This window comes from Osmerus mordax, chromosome 10 (assembly GCF_038355195.1).
Source record: "Osmerus mordax isolate fOsmMor3 chromosome 10, fOsmMor3.pri, whole genome shotgun sequence".
Lineage (NCBI taxonomy): Eukaryota > Metazoa > Chordata > Actinopteri > Osmeriformes > Osmeridae > Osmerus > Osmerus mordax.
Genome location: NC_090059.1, coordinates 9,889,778 through 9,913,334, shown reverse-complemented (window position 1 = coordinate 9,913,334; position 23,557 = coordinate 9,889,778). Strand labels below are relative to the sequence as shown.

At 48.1% G+C, this 23,557-nt stretch overlaps 1 protein-coding gene across 2 annotated transcripts in view; it reads right to left on the bottom strand.

Annotated features, from left to right (window-relative positions):
- dnmbp (dynamin binding protein) overlaps positions 1 to 23,557 on the bottom strand; it is a 39,070-nt gene that overhangs the window by 11,977 nt on the left and 3,536 nt on the right. Inside the window, exons 2-4 of one of the 2 annotated variants that reach the window (XM_067244651.1) lie at positions 16,621 to 16,775; positions 16,285 to 16,407; positions 12,384 to 14,639 (exon numbers count right to left, since the gene is read on the bottom strand). In XM_067244651.1, the coding sequence (XP_067100752.1) occupies positions 12,384 to 14,639; positions 16,285 to 16,407; positions 16,621 to 16,765 (2,524 nt within the window). In that variant the 5' untranslated portion in view covers positions 16,766 to 16,775. Of the gene's footprint in view, positions 1 to 4,850; positions 6,830 to 12,383; positions 14,640 to 16,284; positions 16,408 to 16,620; positions 16,776 to 23,557 lie in introns of those variants that run through there. The other variant, XM_067244652.1, reaches the window with a different exon arrangement.

The window sequence follows — 23,557 nt, the reverse complement described above, 5'->3', positions numbered from 1 at the left end:
ACACTAAAGCCTGGAACTGGATCACTGATGCTTACTAAGGATGTGTGTGTGTGTGTGTGTGTGTGTGTGTGTTACCACCAGCCGTATGAACATGCAGACGTAGATGTACCACACCCAAATACACTAAAACTGTCATGGTTTTAATGCATCAAACCAAACACACATTATACACATACACTCAACACAAGCCCCGAAAATCTGCCTGAACTTTCCAAGTATCAGCTTGAAATGTGCTGGAAGAAACTAGAACCTATAACGGAATCTAGGCAGAACTTGAACTTACATCAACCCAGTGATGAGAAGCAGAGGAACAGTGTTGGAGGATGGGAACCTTTGGTCGAGTCTCAGTCGCTCCATGTTTTCATCTCAGCCGACGACTAGCCAGGCCCCTCCCGTTCACAGGCTGAACCTCAAAACTTTGAGGACCCCTTAGTGAACACAGCCTCATCACTCTTCTTTTCTAGCTACCTCTTTCCCTCCCTGTCACTCTCTAAAGACAGTCAGGATGCAGGATTTTTGGCAAAAGTCAGGTTCTATTCTTCAAGACTTATCTTACTTACTTTATCTTACAAAGAACAGCTAAAGGACCACACCCTTACATCCAGGACTTGTGGCTGTAAACAATGTTGTTTATGAACATGCACCAGTTCCTGCTTGACTTATGACGTTAACTATGATGGACTCTGAACCAACCGAGTCATATCTGTGCTGAGGGGTTTGCACTGAGTGGAGTCTGGGCTCACACACAGAGAGAGAGACAGAGACAGAGAGATACACAGAGAGATACACAGAGAGAGAGAGAGAGAGAGAGACAGTGACAGAGAGGGACAGAGAGAGAGAGAGAGAGAGAGAGAGAGAGAGAGAGAGAGAGAGAGAGAGAGAGAGAGAGAGAGAGAGAGAGAGAGAGAGAGAGAGAGAGAGAGAGAGTCTAAGGTCAGACACAATCAGTGCTGTGTGTGTGCTCGGCCCAAAGTTCACACAAGAATGCCCCGTTGCCGTGGCTACGCTAATAGCAGGGCCCCTCTTCATATCAAGCCAAGCTTTAGAGAGCAGGGAGCCGCCTTATAGACGCTGGCATTGGGGAAGAGTTTATACAGGCCGTTTGTGTCATGCAAGCAGCAACTTGTAAGAAACACATGAACATCACGGACTGAGCTACAAACATATTATCATACACCTACACAAATTTATGAGCAACATGAGTACTCGATTTACTGTAGTTTCCTTTCACGTTCTCTTTTTATGAAAACAAATTACATTTCCGTGTTCTACGTTCCTTTCTGCCATGCACTAAATAAACATACCTAACCGTGCACATTTTCTCAAGTCCAACAATGCGTTCACCTATCTTTCACTTTCAGCAGAACAAACAGCGAGACAGGACACAGGCGTGGAAACCTCTCTACAACACTGATACAGACCTTCCCCAGAGGGACAGCTCTGTTCCTCTGTTTACTCTGACAGGTCAAAGGTCAATGGTCACATTCCTGCTCCCTGGTTGACCTCTCTGTAACCCCCCCTCACACCACCACTACCAGCAGCAGGGACCACTGGTATATCAACAATATACTGTAAATCCCCCAAACTGGATACCAGAAGTTGTATTCCATATTCTTGGAAACTCAAGAAATGAAACCATTACACGCATGCTACCAAGCATTACACATGCTACCAATGATAGCCAAAAGACATCTGTGTTTTGTGGTCTTGAATACAGGGCCTTTGTTTGAAAAGAGCGTGTGTTTAAGGACCTAAATCCACCTTTATTTCCAAGTTGTGAGTGGAGCGCGGTCCAAGATCAGGGCTTGGAATTCCAAGTGGGCACAGACCGTGGAAGCGTTGAATAAAGCGACTTCAACACAGTCCCTCAAGACGGCTTCTCTCTTTCTACCCCTGCGCTGAAGATGTTGTCATTTGCTTCAAGTATGCATATGCTTAGCATATGCGCATGGAGACTAATTGGAAAACCCATTGCATGAAATCAGGACAGTGGTCCTATTAATCATGACTGGTGATGAAGCTATGCAGATTAGAGTGATTCACACAACACTCAGTGGAAACAGTGAACCCTGAGTTGAATCAAAACATTCCAGTGAACCAAAACAATGATCAAAACGCCTGTATGTAGTAGTCACTGTAGACGACAAGATAACAATGGACACGATCATCCATAATTGCAAGGCCCTGATTTAAGCTACCTGTCTGAGTTATATGTTCCAGTTAACCCTAATCAAAGGATATAGCTCAGTGTGACTTAATCAACAGCAACTCCTGATATTTTCTCGACTGTGCATGTTGAATCTGGCGCCCTGCTCGCTCAACCCCCATCGCACCTAGCAGGTTAGGGTGCTTTTCTTTTAGCTCCTGCTTGAAAAGGAAGTCTCCTCACATGCTAAGTGTGCAACTACAAATACGATTATAGCCTGTCAAAGGCGATGTGTTGTCATTCTTTATGATGTTTTATCAACAGGCTCTTGTCCAACCAGGTCCACTTCACTGGCTCAGTTGGTGGGGGATGATACTCAGGCCCTAACTCATCTCTTTCCCACGGAAAAGTCTTTGTGAAAACATTGATGATAAGATTGAGCTTCTCGGGTGCTGGGGATTGTTTTTGCTGAGGTAATTTAAGTGTTGAAATGTGTCTGTATAGTATTGATGTGTGTGTGTCTGTGTGTGTATTGGAATGAAAACTACTTGAGTTGCATCGCTACACTGCAATTTAATGTACAACAATCCCTCTAATGCTTTTACTGTGAGTCTCATATGTCTAAACACTTCCATCACAGTGGAGAAATTCAATATTGTGCGCCACTAAGCTCCGTGCCACAAAAACAGCACACAGGAAATTCAACAATCACAGCTCCTATTATAAATGGTCCATTTGCCAACTGCACTCTGCAAAACCGCCGCGTTCTGAAAGTCCGAATCACCTGTCCATTCATGACATCTGCAACACCGTCACCCGACAAGGAACCAATCACCATGCAACTGGCACCGTGGTTGTCACAGTGTTAAGGGTCACTGTGACGGCAGCGAGCGGAGCTCAGGATAAACCGATGAGAGAACGGTGTCATGGGTGTGGGCTTAAGTGGCTGTGAGGGAGGCCTGGAGAGCCCGCTGCATAATTGGCGTTTGTGCTGGGGGGGTTCGGCCAGGTTTCTGACCTACATTAGCTGGTTAATTCCGTCCTCAGCTCATGACCTGGGTCTCCTGGTGTGCCAGGCTGGGTCCTGCTGAAGAACGCTGCCAGAATGTTGTGCAACGGTTGTCAAAGGGTTTCCCTTCTTAATCACCCCCCCCCCCCCCACACACACACACACACACTCCACTGCCCACCAGAAGCAGCAGCTGCTTAAGGATTACAGGCAGCAGCAGCAACAGGCACCTCAATAGACTGACACTCACACACACACACACACTTCCAAGAGGTCTGAGAGCATTACGTTGGCCAGCTGGTTGAACTTATCACCATCTCAACAACAGCGTTCATAAAATGCAAGACTTATCAAGGTTTATAAATCTGACAACTGACTATGTCTGATGCTGTACTGGTACAAATGACCTTCTATTTTTCTTTTCCATTTGTTCTCTTTACGCACAGTCACTTCAACTTCATTGAATGAGAGAGGAAACCTAATAAGCTGCACAACCAAATCAAAACTGGACAATCAAATGCTTTACTCGGTTAAGAATCCTGAGCAAGCACAAAACACTTTAATGAGATTAAAGCAGGACAAGACAATAGAAAAATGTGGATGTGTGTGTGTGTGCGTGTGTATGACCTCATCCCTGTAGTGAGCCAGACTACCAGTCTGGTCTCTCCGTGAAGGAGTCACCCTGGTGCTGGCTGCTGCCTGGCACAACCTCCTCCACCTCCTCACTATGCTGACGTTGGGGATTAGTGGTCTCCCCCTCGGAGGAGGGGGGACAAGTGGTCAGTGTGTGTGTGTGTGTGTGCGTGTAGAACTGGGGGGGTTGTAGGGCGCCACCTGCTTCTTCTCAGACACAATGAACTTCAGAGGAGTGCTCCCCTGCACCATGCAGAGAGAGAGAGAGAGAGAGAGAGAGAGAGAGAGAGAGAGAGAGAGAGAGAGAGAGAGAGAGAGAGAGAGAGAGAGAGGGAGAGATAGAGAGAGAGATAGAGAGAAGGAGAGGGAGTTTTGTTGCAAAATCACAAAACATCTTCAGTTGCCATTTATACTGTGACAGTGATGGAATTTCAGTCATAAACGACACACAAACAGACAATGAGCCCCTGATGGGAATGCTCAATCTGAAAGAAAATTGAAAGGAAAACATTTTTTCAAGAGGGCATTTCGAAAGACAGAAAGAACAAAAAATAGGCAACAAAACCAAGAACCCACACAACCCGCCAGGCAGGTTCCTCCACCTACATGTTCACCTTTCAGAGAATCGACGATACCGCCACTTACACACACACACAACCACTCACGCACACACACACCAGGAGACATACAGACTCCTGGTTGACAGACACATGCCTGTAAAGTCAGTTAGCGCCTGACCACTCAGCATTTCCAACCTCCCTAGCATTGATTGGCAACCGTCCTAAGTGCTTGTAGAGGTCAAAGCCCAAGCATAAACATTGAGACACTGGGGACTATGGGAGACAAGCACACTTGGATATGATCCCCTCAACTCTTCCCATGATCCACTTATGTATTGATTGAGACCATGGAAGAGTATTGTCCCAGCCCTCGACCATGATGCAGCCCAATGGACTGGATGAGCTGGCATTGGCGATAGATGGTCCATATAAAACATCTAAACATACAGTAAGCTTGCACTAAAAGTTTAAGTGGGAACTGAATACTATCCCCATCACCCACCTTGTACTTTTTCTTGGTTCTGCTTCCTGTTAATGGCAAAATCGGACTTTCGGAGAGAGCTAGGGGCCGTCTTCCTGTAGAAGCTGTTCCGATCCAGAGAACCCAGGTAAACAGGCTTCCTTCCCCTTCTTGGTTTCCCACCAAAGCTCCCTGGCTCTTCAGGACCATGTTTACTCTCCTCAGCGGGGTCACGGCTCCGAATCCCAGGGTCTTCATAGGACCGCTGTTCTCTGACTGGTAGCTTATGGATCTGGTCCTGGATCCAGTCTTCACAGTGGGACCTCTTGCCTTTATCTGGGTAGTCCACATACTGGGAGTCCAGTGATATGGTTCTCAGGTCCCGGTACTGGTCTCGCGCCTTGCGGTCAAAGCGGTCTTCCTCGCTACGGTCGTAATCACCTTTATCCCTGCGGTCGTAGCCATTCTCGTTCCTCTGGACATAGCGGTCCCTTCCTTTGCGGTCAACATAGTCCTCCTTTCTACGGTCATAATAGCCATCTTTTTCTCTGGGGTCAAAGCGGTCACTCCCTTTGTGGCTGTTGCGGTCTTGGTCTTTCTCCGTACGGTCATAACCACTCCTTTCTTTGTTGTCGTATTGGTCTTCTGGCCAGGGGTGGTCCTTATCCTTGTGGTCATAGTGGACCCCTTTCTTCTGTTCATAACCATCCCTGTCCTTGTGGTAGTAGCGGTCCTTGTCTTTACGGTCACAAGGTTCCTCCGCTCTGCGGTCGTACTGCTCCTTACCTCTGCGCTCGTCTCGGTGAAGGTCCTCTTCTCTACGATTGTGGGGCTCCTTTTCTCTACGGTCATGCTGGCTCCTTTCTTTGCGGTCGTAGTAATCCATGTCCTTGCGGTCATAGTGGTCATCTTTGCGGTCGTAGTAGTCAAACTCTCTGCAAGTGTAGTGGTCTTTCTCTTTGCGGCTGTAGTGGTCATCTCGTCTGTGGTCATACTGTTTCTTGATGTCATAATGGTCCTGCCTTTTGCGGTCGTAGCGGTCATCATCTTCGCGGTCATAGTGGTCTTGATCCCTGCGGTTGTACCTGTCCTGCTGATCATACCCATTTGGCTCCTTGTGGTCCTTGCTGCCGTAACGGTCATGTTCATAATACTCCTTCTCCCGGTAGTCTTGGCTTCTGCGGTCGTATGTGTCCCTTTCTGTGTGATTGTACCTCTCCTGAGTTCTGTCGTCATCGTTGTAGTCCATTTGCTGTGTCTCTCCATTGTGGGCCTGGTAGTTGTAGTCCTCAGGCCCTTGGTAGAAGCAGTGCTTGGCTTTCCAATCCTGCGCTCGCCTCAGGCCCAAATGGCCATCCTCTGACCCTGGGTGGAAATAAAGGTCCCTGCTTTGAGGCCTAGTTTCCTTGAAAGCAACCCTTTCTCGGTCTTCATATTCCCAGCTAGGTTGGTGGCAGACATTCTCCTGCCTCACATGGGCTTGGGTCTCCCATTGGACGGGCCATGGGGCTGGCACATGTCCTGGGCCTGGCACTGGACCTCCGTGGACAGCCATTGGCCCACCAGGACCCATCATCATTGTAGGAGTATGAGGAGGACCAGCAACTAGCCTGTACCCTGGATAACCAACCACTTGTTGTTGTTGCTGCTGCTGCTGCTGCATCTGGAGATGGTGTAATTGCTGGAGCTGTTGAAGACGAATCATCCTCTCCCTCTCCTTGGCCCAGCCCGTGTCACCGAGCTCCTCCACACTCTTGCCCCTCCTGACAGGGACTCCGGCGGCAAGGTTCCAGTCCACCGGTCCAAACCCGGCTGGGGGCCCCAAAACTACTTGACCTTTCATTTTTGTGAGTCCCACAACAGCTGTTCCAGCGCTGCCGTAGTTTGTTTTTCAAAGTTCCGACACTCTCCCGACTACCTGCTCAAGCGCTTACATTCCAGGGCACGGTGTCGCGAGAGACTCCACCTGTCAGACATTCTCTCCTCAGCTCTGTGTTTCTCTCTCTGTGTGCTTCTCTCACGGTCGCCTGAACAGGACTGCCAAGCTGAAGCGCCTCCCAGCTCTGTGTGAAACTTCAATCTCCCCCTCCCCCCCCCACAGACGGCACTACGAATCGCAGCAGGAGGAGGGGGAGGGGCAAGAGGAGGAGGGGCCACCCCCGGGTTAATGATCGAGCCGAGTCACATGAGTGGAGGAGCACACAGTGGGGTCCCTCCCAGCGTCGGTATTGGTCGGCTTCTCTGTTCGCAGGAAGACAGCCCAGCCGGAGCAGATTTCCTCAGCCAGAGGAAGGAAAATGACTTTTCTAAAAATGCCTTTGCGGTGTTAGGGACTTGGCATTGAGCAACTTCCACAACAATCCTTCCTCATCCCCTCACTCTCCTTTAATCTCTTGTCACACCATTTTGTTTTGTCCCACCAACACACTTTGAGAGTCCACAAACCCTCTGCACAATTAGCTTGAACAACTTTTTTTTAAGCTAATGTTTTATACACACCAAAGTATAATGGGTTCATTTGAAGCAGGTCTGAATACAAATATTTTGAAGTTTATTGTGCACAGATTGCGGAAACACAAGCTTTATTTTGCCCTACTTTTAGAGGCAAAGAATACATTCACACATGAGCAAATTCACTTACTTTCATTGAAAACAGGGAGAGAGAGAGAGAGAGAGAGAGAGAGAGAGAGAGAGAGACACACACACACAGGACTGATTATGCTAGAGTGTATGGTGTACTGGAAAAGTATCTGCTCTCTCTCTACAATGAGCTATTGTTGAGTGCCGTCCCCAGACTCTGGGGCAGTCGTATCTTGTAGTGTGAGAAACCTCATATCTATTCAGAAGGCTGCAGTGTAGTGTATCTCCTCCACACACCCCCACCCTCCCATCAAAGGGCCAATTATAAGACGGACCACGGTTTAAAGCCCCCCCACGCTAGCACACACAAACGCATATGAACCACAAACAAGTGCATGCACACAAACATACACACACAAAGAATAAAGAAGATTATTTTTTGATCGCTGAATGATATCTTAATTACTTGATAAGTCAAGGAAATAAACTTTATTCAAACTTTCTAGAATCTTTATCTGAAAAGTATCCAATCCCCTACTATCAATCTACCCGTTGGAAACATTCCTAACCCTAACATTTACTGGTTTGTGATTAACTAGTCACACTATACTGAAAGAATGTGTTTTTTTCTTACATAATTCTGTTTAATTATCAACGTTGAGGATCTCACCTTTCAGTACACTCCAGACCAAAACTGTGTTTATGTGTTCCTACTCCAGGGACAGTAGCTACAACATTCCTACAATTATCTGTTTCCATTTCTGGCTCAGAGCTGTATTGCCACAGATGTACTTGTACAGTCTTCCCAGAACGGCAGTCTGAACACAAAAGGCTCTCAACCTCTATTACGAGTGTGGTTGAGCAACTGAAAATCCCAATCACTCCTTCATCTGAGTTGAAGAACTCCCCTCAGGACAGCTCTCATGGTCTCTTGGACAGACAAGGGGGACCCGGGGATATCTAAAGTGCCAAGGCTGTGCGCGGTAATGAGAATGAGAGAGCTTCAATTGGGGATTTGGAGCGTGAGAGGACTGGGGAAAGCACAAAAGATGAGAAGAGGAAATGTAGTTGTAGTAGTTGAGATTAAACTAAGACCCTGATACCTTTTTAATTTCAGCCAAACTGATCTCTATTAGGTGGAGGATGAGAGAGAAAGAGAGGCGGATGAGGGGAGAGGCAGAGAGATAGAGTGAGGTAGTTGCATGGAAAGTTGGCATGGTTTGCAGTGACACAGACTTTTCTGTATGTGTGTGTGTCTGTGTGTGTGTGGGTGCTTTATACAGTCTCTTAACAAAGTTTCATAGGTATTCGGAGAGTAAACATTGGAGAACAAAATCGAAGAACTTGGTCAATGAAACTAGAAATACTTGATCCTTTTAATCACACTTCTTTGGTTTTCGATTCAGTTTCATACTTTGTACGTTCCTCATCTCTGCGTTTCACCTCCACACAGCTCGAAGTTAGCCCCTGTGCTGTAACAATAACCCGCCTTTGTGGCTCCCACTCCCTGCAGAGAAACACACCCTCTCAGAGAAACACACCCTCTCAGAGAAACACACCCTCTCAGAGAAACACACCCTCTCAGAGAATGGAACACCACCTAGCCTGAGTGTGTGTGAGTGTTTGTAAAACAAGATTCATAGATAATGTGTTACTATGGCTTGAGGCTCGACATGTGCCCTCCCTCCTACTGTGAGTAAGGTATTACCCAGCATGTGATTCATTATGCTTAAGCCTGATGGGCATTATCCTTTAGTATAATATAGCAGTAGAAATGGGCACTAGTATTCAAATATTTTATATATGAACCAGGATAAGATTTCAAACAAACCCAATAATAGTATTAGATGTAGGATGGAAATATGAAATGAACAGTGACGGAAAAGCATCAAGTAATTTTCAGAGGCACCTCTTCCCTGTTCCACGTCTCCAGGGAGAGAACTGTGCAAAACATTCAAGTGGCTCACAAAGATTCCTCCCCCTTTCTCCATCACTCTGTAGGAAAACACACCAAGCAACTGAGGTGTGTGCACAGCTGTGTGGGAGTGTGTGTGTTTGTGTGTGTTTACCAGAGGTAGCTGGGGAGAGTGTGCGTGTGTGTGGGTGCTAAATTGAAATTGTGTGTGCGTCTGTGTGTGTGTGGGGGCTGGTGTGTGTGTGTGTGTGTTCATGCATGTCTGTTACTTTGACTCTATGTCAACAAAGGAAATCCATCGTCTCGCCACAACATGCACACATCCCAGGAATACCTTCCCAATAACTCACATCTACAATCAAATGTACAGTTGCCAAATACATCACAAATACAATGTGCAGTCGCTAGTCGTTCACAAAGAACGTTCCACTGAAATATTCAGTCAAAAAAATACAAGTGAATGAAACCCTTTTGCTGCATCATATCACTACTGACGATGAGTCTCACCACTGCCACAAAACAGTAAACCTACATTATCACAAGCAGTGTGCCTTGCCTATCAGCTTTACTCTGCAGGTACTGTAAAGAATGAACAAAAACCCAGTACAAAATATCAGAAATGCTTAGTTTCCAAATCCGTTAACAGTCAACATTCCATATGAACGAGAAGACTGAGGTGAGATCTGGACTCAGAATATCAGCTTAGCTGGCTAACGTTGTCAACCTTGATGCACCCCCACTTCCCTGGCAAGCTTCACCTGGATCCTACCTGCCATGTGATTGGACCGCTGAGCCCCTAGGACGTGTCCAAACAAGGAAGTGAGTCGCATGACGGGCCGCACCATGGCGCTCCACCACCGAGTTGTGACGGTGGCGCCGGAACGGGCCATGGTCCCCTAGAATCCACCGGGCCCCGACACACAACCGGTGTCTCTGCACTGTACTCTTCTCTCCAGGAGTGAAGAAGGGATGAGGACAGGGAATGGAGGGGGTGAGGAGAAAGGGGGAGGGAGAGAGCAAGAAAGGGTGGCAGAGGGAAAAACAGGGCAAGGAAAGAGAGCAAGCAGGAGTGGAGAGAGCGGAAGATAGGGAGGATGGAGGGAGAGAAAGAGAGAGAGAGGCCCACATGTACAGCTTCCCCCCTCCCTATGATCCAGGAATGCACCTCGCACCTACGTGAGAGAGGTTGGGCCTTCGCAGACAGCATTCCACACCTCACCAACAAGACCCGGGGAAAACAATTAAGGGCCAATTAGCTATCGAGACGGTGATGATAAATCAGTCAAGTCCACCAATGGCTGAAGCGCTGACCTCGTGACCCTGCCCTTCTGTTCTTACAGCTTATTATCATGTTCATGTCAGACATACTGAGTACAAGCAGACATATTTGGGCCAAGGGCATCTTATATAAAGTCACTTCGGTTTGAAAATTGAAAAATCAAGTCCTTGTGGTGTGACATTAGCTAACATGTTTAGCAAATGCTACACAGAGTTCAGGACCAGAGTGAGTTCTGCCATTAGTACTGTATTTGCAGTGTACCGTGGGAGAGAGACTGTCTGTCGAATGAATCACACAAGTCTTTGGCTCAGTTCCACCTCTTTCCGTCCTCCAACCCTACAAATGTGAAATAACAAAGACTAACACCCCACAGTACCATATACACCAATTCAATCAATGAAAACATAAGGATCATGGATATGGAACCAGGCCAAGGACTCATATTGAGAGACTGTGGTGTGATTGCCTTATGGTGGCTAGGCATGGGACGGTGTCTGCAGAAAAGCCTGCCTTATCTCGCCAAAGCCAAATACAGTCCATGTTCACTGCATGCCACAAGACCATGATGACTCATTTCACAGGAAGTAGACTCTTAAACACTGGTGTTTTCACACAACAAGCCACACCTTGACTGGAATGATGACCATGGCTGCCACCCTGACATACAGATAACAGTTTATTAGACATGGACTCCAAAAAGGTTACAGGAACTCTGGTCTATGACGAATGAACACTGATCCTTGTTCTATACCAGCTTGTCACCAGAGGACAAATGACACCCAACAAAGACAATGATGAAGAAAATCACACTCAGTCCATTTAAAATAGTTCAAATGTATGACAGGCACAACAAATATACATTTACTCATTCACAGGACGAAGGCACGGCCACACCTACACACACACCCAAACACCCACACACACCATACTCTATTCAAAAACCATCTCTATCTGTGGTTTATGAATATTGCCAGGTGATACGGCTGCTCAGTTATTCAAATAATTCCATTAGATTAGTGTGTGTGTGTGTGTGTGTGTATGTAGCCTACAAATCTGTGTCTGACTGTGACATTGTTCCTGTGATAAGACAGATTCCTGGAAATTGAAAAATTAGGTCTGATCCTAAGCCCAGAAACAGACAGTCTTTCCTCTGACCATTCTCCTACCAAGAACTTAACCCTTCCCAGGAAACGCTGTCCTCTGGCTGTCCTAGGATCAGTGTTGTCAGCAAGGCAGTAAACTAAGCAACCCTCCAACCTCGCTTTACCTGCTCTGAGGTCAGTGTGTTAACAATCTTTGTGCGGCTAACTTAAGCTGCTTCTGGCAGACACTGTAAACTGTTGAAGATGGTAGTCGGCAACATCTTGTTGTCCCAGGACTTCTTGTTCAGACCCGTGTTCTTGTGCTTACACAGTTTTCATGAAAAGATTATCACAGCCTTGACAGTAACATGTCCTACAGCAAGCTTAATGTTTGCTTAGCTTTTCTTCTTTGTTGTGGGGAAGTAGGGTTTTGTTGGAATAAGCCTATTCTGTAGTGTGAGTGTAACCCCTGGTAAGCATTGTAACACATTGTTATGTCGTTTTGCAAATGCTGTTGCGTGACTGCAGTGTGAACAAACAAACTCAAATGTCTCTATAAAATCAAAGCCCACGGTTTATTGTCAAATAAATATACATGTGTGATTTTTCCCGGTCAGTCTGCACTCCTAGCTTCTCGCTGCTCCAAGGCCTTCCCGTTAACAAGCGCTGGTCTGAGATCAGCCCCGTCTCCCATCCACCTCACCGCCCGTCGGTCTTACCTTGCAGCTGCTGCTGTTCCAGGGCCAGGGTCTCCAGGGTGTAGGAGCAGAACTCCAGGTTCTCCATGGCCTGCAGCCGGGCCGCCTCGTCCTCCTCGTCGTCCTCCTCCAGCATGGCCGTCAGCTCCTGGGCAGTCTGGGCGTAGGCCTCCATGTCTCGCTCCACCTCCTGCAGCCGCAGCAGAGCCTGGTAGCGCTCCTCCCGGCTCCGCTCGCTCTCCCTCTCCGCCTCCAGCTCCGCCTGCAGCGCCTCCTCCGCCCGCAGCTGCCGCTCGGCCTCGCGCTCCTGGCGGGCGGCCAGGTCGCCGTAGGCGGGCTCCTCCTCCTCGGGGCTGTAGAAGACAGGGCCGACGAGGGGCGGGGGGTGGGCGGCGCTTTGGCGGGGGAAGGGGGGCGGGGGGCGTGGAGCGGGGCGGGCAGGCTTGTAGGGAGCCGGGGGGCGGAGGATCCGGGGGCGCGGGGGAGGGGGGCGGAGGGTCTTGCGGCGCTCGAGGGAGGAGGAGGCGGAGTTGGAGCGGGTGGAGGAAGGTAGGAGGAAGGACAAGGGGGAGTGAGCAGAGCCTCGGATGATGTCGTTCTCACTGCTGAAGTCCAGGATGGAGTAGTGTCGAGAGACGCTGGCCTTGTGACCGTTGTCGCCGACGCCGGAATCCCTGGTAATGTCGCTAGCGACGCTTCCGCTGTCACCCGGCCCATTCCCCCCCAGGCTCTTCTCGAACTCCAAGAGCTGCTGGGATAGTTTGGTCTCCAGGTCGCCGGCTGACGTCGCTAGGGTGTCCATGGTGAAGGAGGCAGGCAGGAGGCCGTTCAAGCCCCGCCCCTTCTGCAAGGACCGCCCCCTGCGGTCGCCACTGACACCCGTCACCAAATCAACATCGTTGATGCTGGAGTGACGAGTCAGTTTCTTCTGTCTGTGGACCTCTACTAGCCCAAGTAACGCCTTGCCAATACTGGCGCCTTTTCCATTACTGGTGGCACCGTCTGTTGGTGACCTCTGGTAGTGTCCATTATCTTTTGACCAGGCAGGCAGTGAGCTGTGTAGATTGAGGCTTAGAGCTCGTTTAAAAGGGTGGGCTGCTTCAGGATAGTTAGCCCTGCTACCGTTCGTGCTGTTAGCATTGTGGCTAACGTGGTGCCTGTGACTAAGCGCCGGCAGGCTAGGCCGAGGGGGAAGCCTGGGCCTCGCATGAGGAGCTGAGCTGGGTCTCTGGGGTCCTCGCTGAGCAGGGGCTGCTGGCCTATGGGGCAGTGGCTCGGTCCTCCTCCTCCTTTCCTCCCTGTCCTGAGTACGAGTCCCGGAGCTCTCCGGTACCGCCCGCTCGCTAACCGCATCCTGTTGCCATTTCCGCTCCTCAGCCCTCTCAAAGTAGTCGAGGTCCCACACCGTGTGGTCCTCTTGAGGTGTCCATTCGGAGCCATACTCCGGACCGCTATGGTCCTGTAGGTCGGAGCAATACTCTGAGGGATAGACGCTCTCCTCCTCCTCCTCTCCTCCCGTCGTTTCGACAACAGTCTTCATTTCTTCGGTCGCGTGCCGCCCCTCGTCCTCCATCTTGATGAAGCGGTGCGGGAAGATGCCCCGCCTCCCGCGCAGCTCCCCCTCCAGCCAGCCGTCCTCCGTCCTGCCCAGCACGCGGATGCGCTCGCCCACGTCAAAGTCCAGCTCCCCCATGTCGATCGCCCGGAACTCGTACAGCGCCACTCCGTAAACGCCCTCCTCCTCCTCCTCCTCCCTGTGCTCCTCCACATGTTCATAGCCCTCTTTCTCCCCTGCCTCCTCCTCCTCAATTCCATCCCCGGTGTCAAAGGGGTCATAGTTCAACGGCTCAGGGTCGTAGTGCAAACTGTCAGCCTGGTAGTTCTCTGGATCTGGTTCTGTATCATGGGGGGACCTGAGGGGGCCCAAGAGCTCCACAAACCCCTCTGGGAACATCCCCCTCCGCCCGTCCAGCTCCCCCTGAAACCAGCCTGGCTCCGGGAGGCCGGTGATGGTGATGAGGTCCCCCTCGCGAAAGTCCAGCTCTTCGTGGAGCTGTGCGTGGAGGCCCATGAGGGCCCGAGCCTGTCCCAGGGCGTGAGGGGGGAGCTCGGAGGCCTGGGCCTGGGCAGAGCGCTCCGAGAGCTGCCTTGAGCGCCCCGACAGGTGGAGCTCCTTGACGCACGACGCGGGGAAGACGCCACGGGTTCCACAGAAACTCCGCCCTCGCTGCCAGGCGCCCACGCTGTCGGCTCCGCTCTCTCCAGCGACTATGTCGCCTAGGAAAAGGGAAACGTGTAGATAAGTGAAACTAGCATTCAGAGTTTTAATTATATGAACAAAAAATTTGGTTTGAACTGATAGAGGAGGAAAATAACAGCGGGGTGAGAGAAAGATAGGGAAAGAAAAAAGGAGGATTTGAAAATGGACTGACAGTATTTAGGATGAGAATTAGAGGTAAAGGGTAGGGGAGAGGAACAGAGAGATGAAAATATGATGATGGATCACAAGGGGATGAACTGGGAGGAAAACATGTTCCTTAAAATCTTTCATATAAAGTTGGCCATTCAAAAAGCAAACTAATGCAATGTTATTTGACATTTCCAAAAATGTGAAACATAAAAAAACCTGAAATTCCATAACTGGGTCTATATGACCATACATATGACTACAAAGAGGCCATTGTTTGAATCCTAAACTCCTCCCATTCCTGGTGGTGGGGGGTCACTCCTGGGGTAACAAAAGGCCCCAACACTGCCTCCAACTCAAACTAAAATGGAATCAGTTTTACTTACAACCTTCAGAGAATTAGGGAAATGGAATGTCCGCTAAAAGTCAAAAAGGTCACATTCCAGAGACCGTAGACTCCACCTTCCATTGTGTCTGAACCACAAACGGGGCACCACTCGTGTGGAACATTACGCCAGACAGGAAACAACACTTTGACTTACAGACATCCAATGTGCTACATTTGGCATGATCCAACAGGACAGGTTGTTAACTTATATTCAGGTAAATTACTATTCTGAAATATAAAGTATAAAGAGTACAAATTCAAACTACGGTATGATAGAGGATATTTAAGGACGATGTTTACGGGGAGTCATTGTGCACCACATGCCACAGAAACTCAGCTGTAAACTCAGCTGTAAAAGTGAAAACACACATGTATTTCGGTCATTTGCAAGGATGTTTTCACTCTGAAAACAGTAGGAATAGACTAAAAACTCAGAGACTGAGAAGACAGAAAAACAGCAAAAGCACCTGAATCGTTTTCTTTTGCAATGTCTTGACTCCTTATGGGAGAACTAGTGACACCTAGTGGAACGTTTTCTAAACGTTGGCGCCATCGGTCAGCTCGATAACAGTTCAAGAAAAAGATACAAAAGTTGATAATTACATCTAAGAAAACCACTGGTTGTCACAGACCAATCATTATGTGTCCTTGCCAGCATAATGATGTTCTGTATAATGATTCACATGTTCTACATCTAGATAAAGCTGGGTAAGCAATCTGTATTCTGTTTATAGCAAAATCATTTGAATGTCAGGTAGCAATGGCATTCATTCAGAAATGTAATCTATCTCTGGGTTGTTTTATGTAGATTGTGATATTGTGAATCATTATCACACATGGTCATAGCTGAAGTTCTGAGGCCTGGAGTCATCCTTCTAGAAAGACTACGGTACTACTTACTACACAAACAGATTCATGGGACACACCATGCCTACTGTAAAACACCAGTCAACACTTTACCTGGGTACAAGGACATTAAGATCCTTTCAACAAGCAGCGTTAGGCTGAGTGGAAAAATATCACTTGTTAGATACAGAACTGATACACTAGGACAATATAGCTTAAATGTGTGTGTGTGTGTGTGTGTGTGTGGGTGTTTGTGTGTCTGTGTACATTAGTATCCCTACCTCTCTTAAGTGGGAGGGTGCCTGGTTCTGCAGAGCTGAAGTCATTGATGCATACGTAGAGCTCCTCCTCTGGCTTGGTGCTGGGGATAGTCACCGCCTCCACAAAAGTGGTGGGAAACTGGCCTAGGACGGAGAAGGAAACACGGACAGAAAGAAGGAGAAAGAAACTGTTTAAGAATGAACCGGAATCAAGTGTAAAGAAAACCTAATACTCATGAAACCGTGGAAGGATACTCCAATTCTTGTTTTGTCTCCTAAAAAGTACTTGGAAGAGTAGTCTGTGAGTTCCTAAAACCTTTTTGAGTTCTGCTATGTCACTGACCCCCCTTCCCTCACCTGTGACTCCATCCTTGTTGCCGAGCAACCAGAACTCATCCACCACGCTGAGCACTTCGATGACGTCACCAGGGAAGAGGGGCAGCTCCTCGGAGACGCTGGGGAGGAACTCAAACACGGCACGGACCACCGAGCCTGCCTCCATCACTCATCCCCTGGAGCGAGGGAGAGGGGAGGAGGGGAACAGGAAGAGGAGGAGGAGGAGGAGGAGGAGGAGGAGGAGGAGGAGGAGGAGGAGGAGGAGGAGGAGGAGGAGAGAGAAACAGCCAGAGAGAAAGAGGGAAAAGAGAGAGGGTTAGACAGAGAGGGAGAGAATAATGTGAGAATCGAGAATCGAGCTGAGGGTTGAAGATAGCTGTTCAGGTCCCTATTCACACGGAGCTACTTAAATGTTAAGGGCCCTTGTATTCTTGTTTGAACTTTCATCAAAGAAAGTTGGTCTGCTTCACAGAGAAAAAGAAAGCAACGTTTTCAGGAGCCCACAGGCCTCACGCTGTATCCTGTACTTCTGCTTCTCATTAGGAGTCATTTCTCCACTAGGTGTCTCAAATCACCCACAGAAGGAACCAACACAGACTGCAGTATACAGAATACAGACAGCTGTATTCTGTTATCATGACAGCAATACACAGGAGACTGTTCCTGGCTTTACACTGTGAGTCTCTTGGACTGAACATTGGTGCATTGTTACTGAATGAGCTGTGGACATTACCACATTAGATCAATGTCTACACTCCCTAACTCCCTTAACTATATGACTGGGTGGGGTCAAGAACTATCCAAGTTTATGGATTAACATGAGTCATAAACTAATTGCTATGAGACAGAGTACAACATGTGTGTGTGCGTGTGTAGTTTGTGCATGTGTACATGTAATTTCCTTGACTGCCACGTTTGAGTTATCACACAAGGAAATCCATCAACTTAAATTTCCTCGGATGCAATGTGGCCATTCCTCTCCTAGGCTATAGGAAGAAATAATATCTACAAACCAAAAATAGCCTGGTAAATTGATTCAACAGGAGAGCAATAACACCAGAACTACGAAATGATGCAATATTCCCCGGCTCCAATAAGCCCGTCCCAGTCAACAGAACACTCGGTGTGGATGGACTCGTTGAAAAGGCAATTGAAAAAGAACGACAGAGAGGGAAACGAGAGAAGATGGCAGTAGTTTGTCTACCTCAATGGTTCCTCTGTCTGGTCCCGTAGACTGGGGAAAGGGGGGGGGGGGGGGGGTAGCGGCAGTATTTAATCCCAGCCAAGAGTGTCTCTGACTGGGGAGAGAGGGGGGTCAAGTAACCATGGATGTGGTTCTCTGGTGGGGATGTGTGACCTGTCAGTGATGGAAGTGTGTGACAGCGCAACCCTGTCGCCATGGTGGAGGAATGACGTGTGTGTTTATGTGAGGAGGGTGTGCATTAAAGTCTGGTACAGGTCTTCCCGCGTGTGTGTGTGTGTGCGTGTCCTTACATGTGGTGAAGGTTAGGGAGTATGGTTTCAGCCAAACAGAACAGGGCTCACGGCTGAGGGCTGTGGGTAGGAACACAACACCCCGGTGTTTTAAAGACACACTGAAACCCACTGTAACCCTAACCAGCCTATTAGCTCCTTCACACCATAGGGACTTCACAAAACTGCTAACTCACCTAGCTCCCTATTCTAAAGGGAGGTTGAATGACATGATGTCCTAACCCATTGAATGACACAGGATCACATTTGTTCTCCTCATCTCCTTAATTAGGAGGATTGGGGAGTCGTGTAAGAAGAGCGCTCAAGGCTTCCATTTTCATTTGCTGCATGACTGATCAAGTAGGATGAGGGCGGACCAAAATAACGAAAAGTTCAGGACACAGCCATGAGTTGGTGTAGGTGTGTTAGTTCATTCCAGCCAGATTCCCAGGGCGAGTTTTAACAAGAAGAGGTGCAACACTGTAGGTCTTACGCTCGGCGCAGACGATCAGCCAATGTTTAGATTCAGTGACAAGATATCCACCTCTGCTGGTGTCCTCAAACGCCCGTGTCCCAAGACATTAGAAGAGCCAGACGAGCGCTTGATGTGGACTGCCTTGAATAGCATTTGCAGCTTCGAAATTCAACTATCCCATATACCAAGTGCCCTTCAAATATTTGAGCCCCGCGTTCACCCAGGTCTTATTAAACATAATCCAATTCTCCGGCAGATAGAAGAGACCAGTGGACAGCAACCAAGTGCCTCCTTTCCAATTGTGATAGAAGTTATTGCTTTCAGAACTAGTCTACAGTGTTGGCATTCCAGTCAGGTAATGATAAGGCCACCTCCCTTATCTCCTATAAGGAATATGGCTGTGTGATTTGAAGAAAGAATCAACTCAACGTTGAACATGCGCAGTTCCACACGGATATCTCAAAGCATTCAAAAACCAAAACATGCCCTAATTACTATGTAATCAGTCAGGGGCCAACGCTATTGGTTTGTGGTACTTAGCCTATTGCCACAAGTACCATCCTAGGAGCTGGAGAGCATGTTAAGGATTCGACAGACTAAAGCCCCCCCCCCCCCCCCCAAAAAAAAAAAAACACTTTCAACCTATAGCTTATGCTAGGCTATAGTCTACTGTACCTCTAGAGAGTGGCTTGGAGGGAGACCCCAGGCGCAGCAGTAATCCTCCTCGTGGCAGCTGGCACCAGACAAGCGTATTAGTGTTATTCTTAGGTCTGTGTGTCAGTGTGCAGTGTGACTCCCCCATGCTGCTAGCCAAGCACATGACCACAACTTCACCTCTGTAGCACGGATCTCCAACCTGCTCCACGGCGAGGCCTGGGATTGGTCAAATAGGTGACGTGTGCGACTGGACTTTCTGGAACTTGTCATAAGCTGGGTCACTCGAACGTTTGTCGAACTTTTTGTCTCCTGCTGTAGTTGTGAAACCTGTATCCGTGATGTTTGCATGACAGATACTTCAACCGGAAATTGAGCCCACAGACAGAAATGAACTATGTGGAGATGCTCGCAGGCCTACTCTGTGGTGCATAATCTACAGCTGCACACTTGCTATACAGTACAGTATGGGCTGCTGAGAAAGAAAGGGGGACAGCATGTCTCTGACTGGAAGAATGGTTTGTTTATGCGGCATGCAACTGCATATGTAAAATGTAAATGTAATGTAAATGTAAATGCATAGCTGCTGCAATGCAGGTTGACTTTTCTATGTGGATGTGTTTTGGGCTCTGCCTGGGTAGATTACTGTAAATCTTGAGACCAGCTAACAAACAACTTGCAAAGTACAGAAATGAAAGAAAAATGAAAATTAGTGGATGAAAATGGTTCTGTCTCCGGGGAAAAATCTTAAATATGTCAGATATGAAGGGTTAGCACTAGCAGTTAACCAACCAGTTAAACGACTGAGAAAAAATGCTTCAAATGCTGGGTACTCTCTGGCACAGTAACACAGATATTAGGAAGTGAGATTGATGACGACAACATGGTTAAAATAATTCCCCTTTATCATGAGATTGGGAGAGCCTCTAGCAACTCAAAAGGGTTAACTTTGAACCAGAGTGAATTATGGCTAGGATATCCTTCAGGGGAAATCAGCCCTTACCATCTGAGGGAGACAGAGACAGTCACGTTGTAATTGTATTTATGATCCCGATAAGACACAAGGCATGACTCCTATTTCTCCACCCAGAAAAGGCCCCTCATAGAAAGACAGCATTCATCAGAGCTGCACAGCAACAGACCAGCCAACAGACCACACTGGCAGAGAGCATCAGTTGATCAGCTAATGACTCATCATAGAGGGAGATAAAGAAGACAGAGGGCATAGGAGAGAAAGAGAAAGAAAGAGAGAGAGAGAACGAGCCTGAGACTGGGTGCCAATTGGCAGCATACTGGAGAAAGTAGCAGGGTTACGATAGACAGCTAAGTCAACAGAGGTCTCACACATGCATAGGCTGCACACACACACTCACACACTCACACACACACACACACACACACACTCACAATCACAGCTGACAGGGGGACAGAGCAGCAACTGTGTCTAACACATAGGGGGTATGGTGACTGGGCATAACCAATGACAGTGTTTGTGAGTGTGTGTGTTCCTTCTATTGAGGGTTATCAGACAATGATCAAACCACTTCCTGTCTAAATAAGACCCTAGGGCCAGCCTTCACAGACGATTTCCTAACCTCTCGTCTGAGAAAAACACTGATTTTAGATCAGCATTTTGGGGGGAAATGATTGTAATCTTGCTCGGTATTCAGTACTCAGGAATTCTAAAACGTGCCTAGGATTGGTCTCTTCCTGCAGGCAGACCCAACATGTTGAGCGCCTATCCACGTTGACCTTCTCCTGACTAGACATCGGTGTCTCACTCTGGCTCTGTTTTCATCCCATCCTCTTTGCCCAATCATCCTTTTTTCATGGGAAGGAATGTTGACCAAGACTCTACCATACTGAGGACCTTACTTTGGGAAACGTGGTTACAGAGGTGTGTGTTTGTGTGTGTTTGTGTCTCCCGTGGGTGCATTTGTTTGGGGCTGGACTGTGTGTGCAACTTGATCTGCTGACTAGCCATGTTATTTATTGAACAGGACCCATCTCATGCCAACAATGAAGCCGTAGCTTCTCTCTGTCTGAGCTACATCATCAGACACACACACACAGCAGTAGAACTCACTAGAGGGGTCTGGTTCGGCCACTGTTGTCTTTTTATTTTCCTCATAGCTTGTTTACCAGCTGCTCATTGTTGGGGGCCAATGTGTTCCCTTACAGAGTGCTGCATCCACTGAAACTTATTCAGTTAAAAGCAAACGTGTCCCAACAGGTGGCGGCAGGTTCTGGATCATTCTGGACATGAAACAGTGGACAGTTGTGCTGATCTTTCAGTGGTCTTTCAGCCTGTGTGATCAGGAGGTAACAAGAGCTCTGTCTGGCTAGCAGTTGTCTAAAGGACTCAGCCAGCTAGCCGTGCCTCTGAGTGTTCCTTACATAGGTCCAGTGTTTCTCCTGATTGGGACTTCATGTGTCTTGTAACAATGGAAGTGCAACTCAAATGGATATCTGAGTTAAGTCTAGTTAGGGTGTGAGCACAATGGATTGGTCTACTCTTTAAAAGAAATATGGCCTATAAGACTAACATGATAAAATATAGTTTTTTAGAAAGGCTTGTAACACCTTCATACAGCACTTATTTAATGTAAACATTACCAACAGACCTGCATAACGTGGCATATAAAGCGTTGAGCTGTCTATATAGCCTAGGCTAGTTCATTTGATTTAAATTTGATTTGATCTGGCAGTCGAAAGCACTTGCAGTCTCCTGATACAAACAGCCTACTTTATGTGCATTTCAATGAGATTAGAACATCATGACTTCAGCTATTGTCACAAACACATCTGGAAAAAAGTTAGACTAACTTGGCTTAAAGACTACAAACCTGGCAACCCTTTAGGTACTCCTCGTCTTTCGTCTGGATCACTGTCATGCAGGCCTCATCCACAGACTTTCTGCTGACACGAACACACATGGACATGGATATTCACCAGGACATATGCAAATCCGCACAGACTGACTCAGACACACACACAAGGAAGTCAAACTAGCAGATGAACATGTCTGCACGAGAACAAACACAGACATCATTTATCCTTTTTCCACCATTACTAATCCGCTGACCTCATAGGGGAGAATCCAGCGTCCAGTCATCCCTCCACCTTCATCCCCCTCTCACACATCCTACCTCTCCAGTCCTCCACCTTCATCCCCCTCTCACACATCCTACCTCTCCAGTCCTCCACCTTCATCCCCCTCTCACACATCCTACCTCTCCACTCCTCCACCTTCATCCCCCTCTCACACATCCTACCTCTCCAGTCCTCCACCTTCATCCCCCTCTCACACATCCTACCTCTCCACTCCTCCACCTTCCTCCCCCTCTCACACATCCTACCTCTCCACTCCTCCACCTTCATCCCCCTCTCACACATCCTACCTCTCCAGTCCTCCACCTTCATCCCCCTCTCACACATCCTACCTCTCCACTCCTCCACCTTCCTCCCCCTCTCACACATCCTACCTCTCCACTCCTCCACCTTCATCCCCCTCTCCCACATCCTACCTCTCCACTCCTCCACCTTCATCCCCCTCTCACACATCCTACCTCTCCAGTCCTCCACCTTCATCCCCCTCTCACACATCCTACCTCTCCAGTCCTCCACCTTCATCCCCCTCTCACACATCCTACCTCTCCAGTCCTCCACCTTCATCCCCCTCTCACACATCCTACCTCTCCACTCCTCCACCTTCATCCCCCTCTCACACATCCTACCTCTCCAGTCCTCCACCTTCATCCCCCTCTCACACATCCTACCTCTCCAGTCCTCCACCCCTACAGACTGGACTAGACCCTGGGGTTGTTTCCCCTCTTCTTTCCCTCCCTCTTTCCCTTTCACTCTTTCATGGGAAAACCACAGTATGTAGAGGGGACTTCCTTGAGAAACACCCAATGGAAAACACACAGCCTGTTTATCATTACTGATGGTCTCTCTCTGTGTATCACTTCTTGATCAGTCTCTCTCTCACTACTTCCCTCACTCTCAAGACCGCCTTCCGATTATCTGTTCTTCTTTCTCTGGAGCAGAATATCGAGCATTTCTCTGAATCCATTTTCATTCCCCCCTCCCATGTCCTCACTCTGTCTCCAGATCTTTCTTTTCACTAGATTTATATCTGTGTTAGTTCCCCCTCTACTTCTCTATCGACATTCCCAGTATTTCCTCATTCCACTCTCCAACTGTGTGTGTGAGAGTATATTTAGTCTTATATCACAAAAGTAGACCAATACACACACACACACACTCTCTTTCACACACACACTTGGCCCAGATTGAGAGGAGCATTTTTGGATGGAAACCATGGCATACAAAACACACACAACATACAAATAC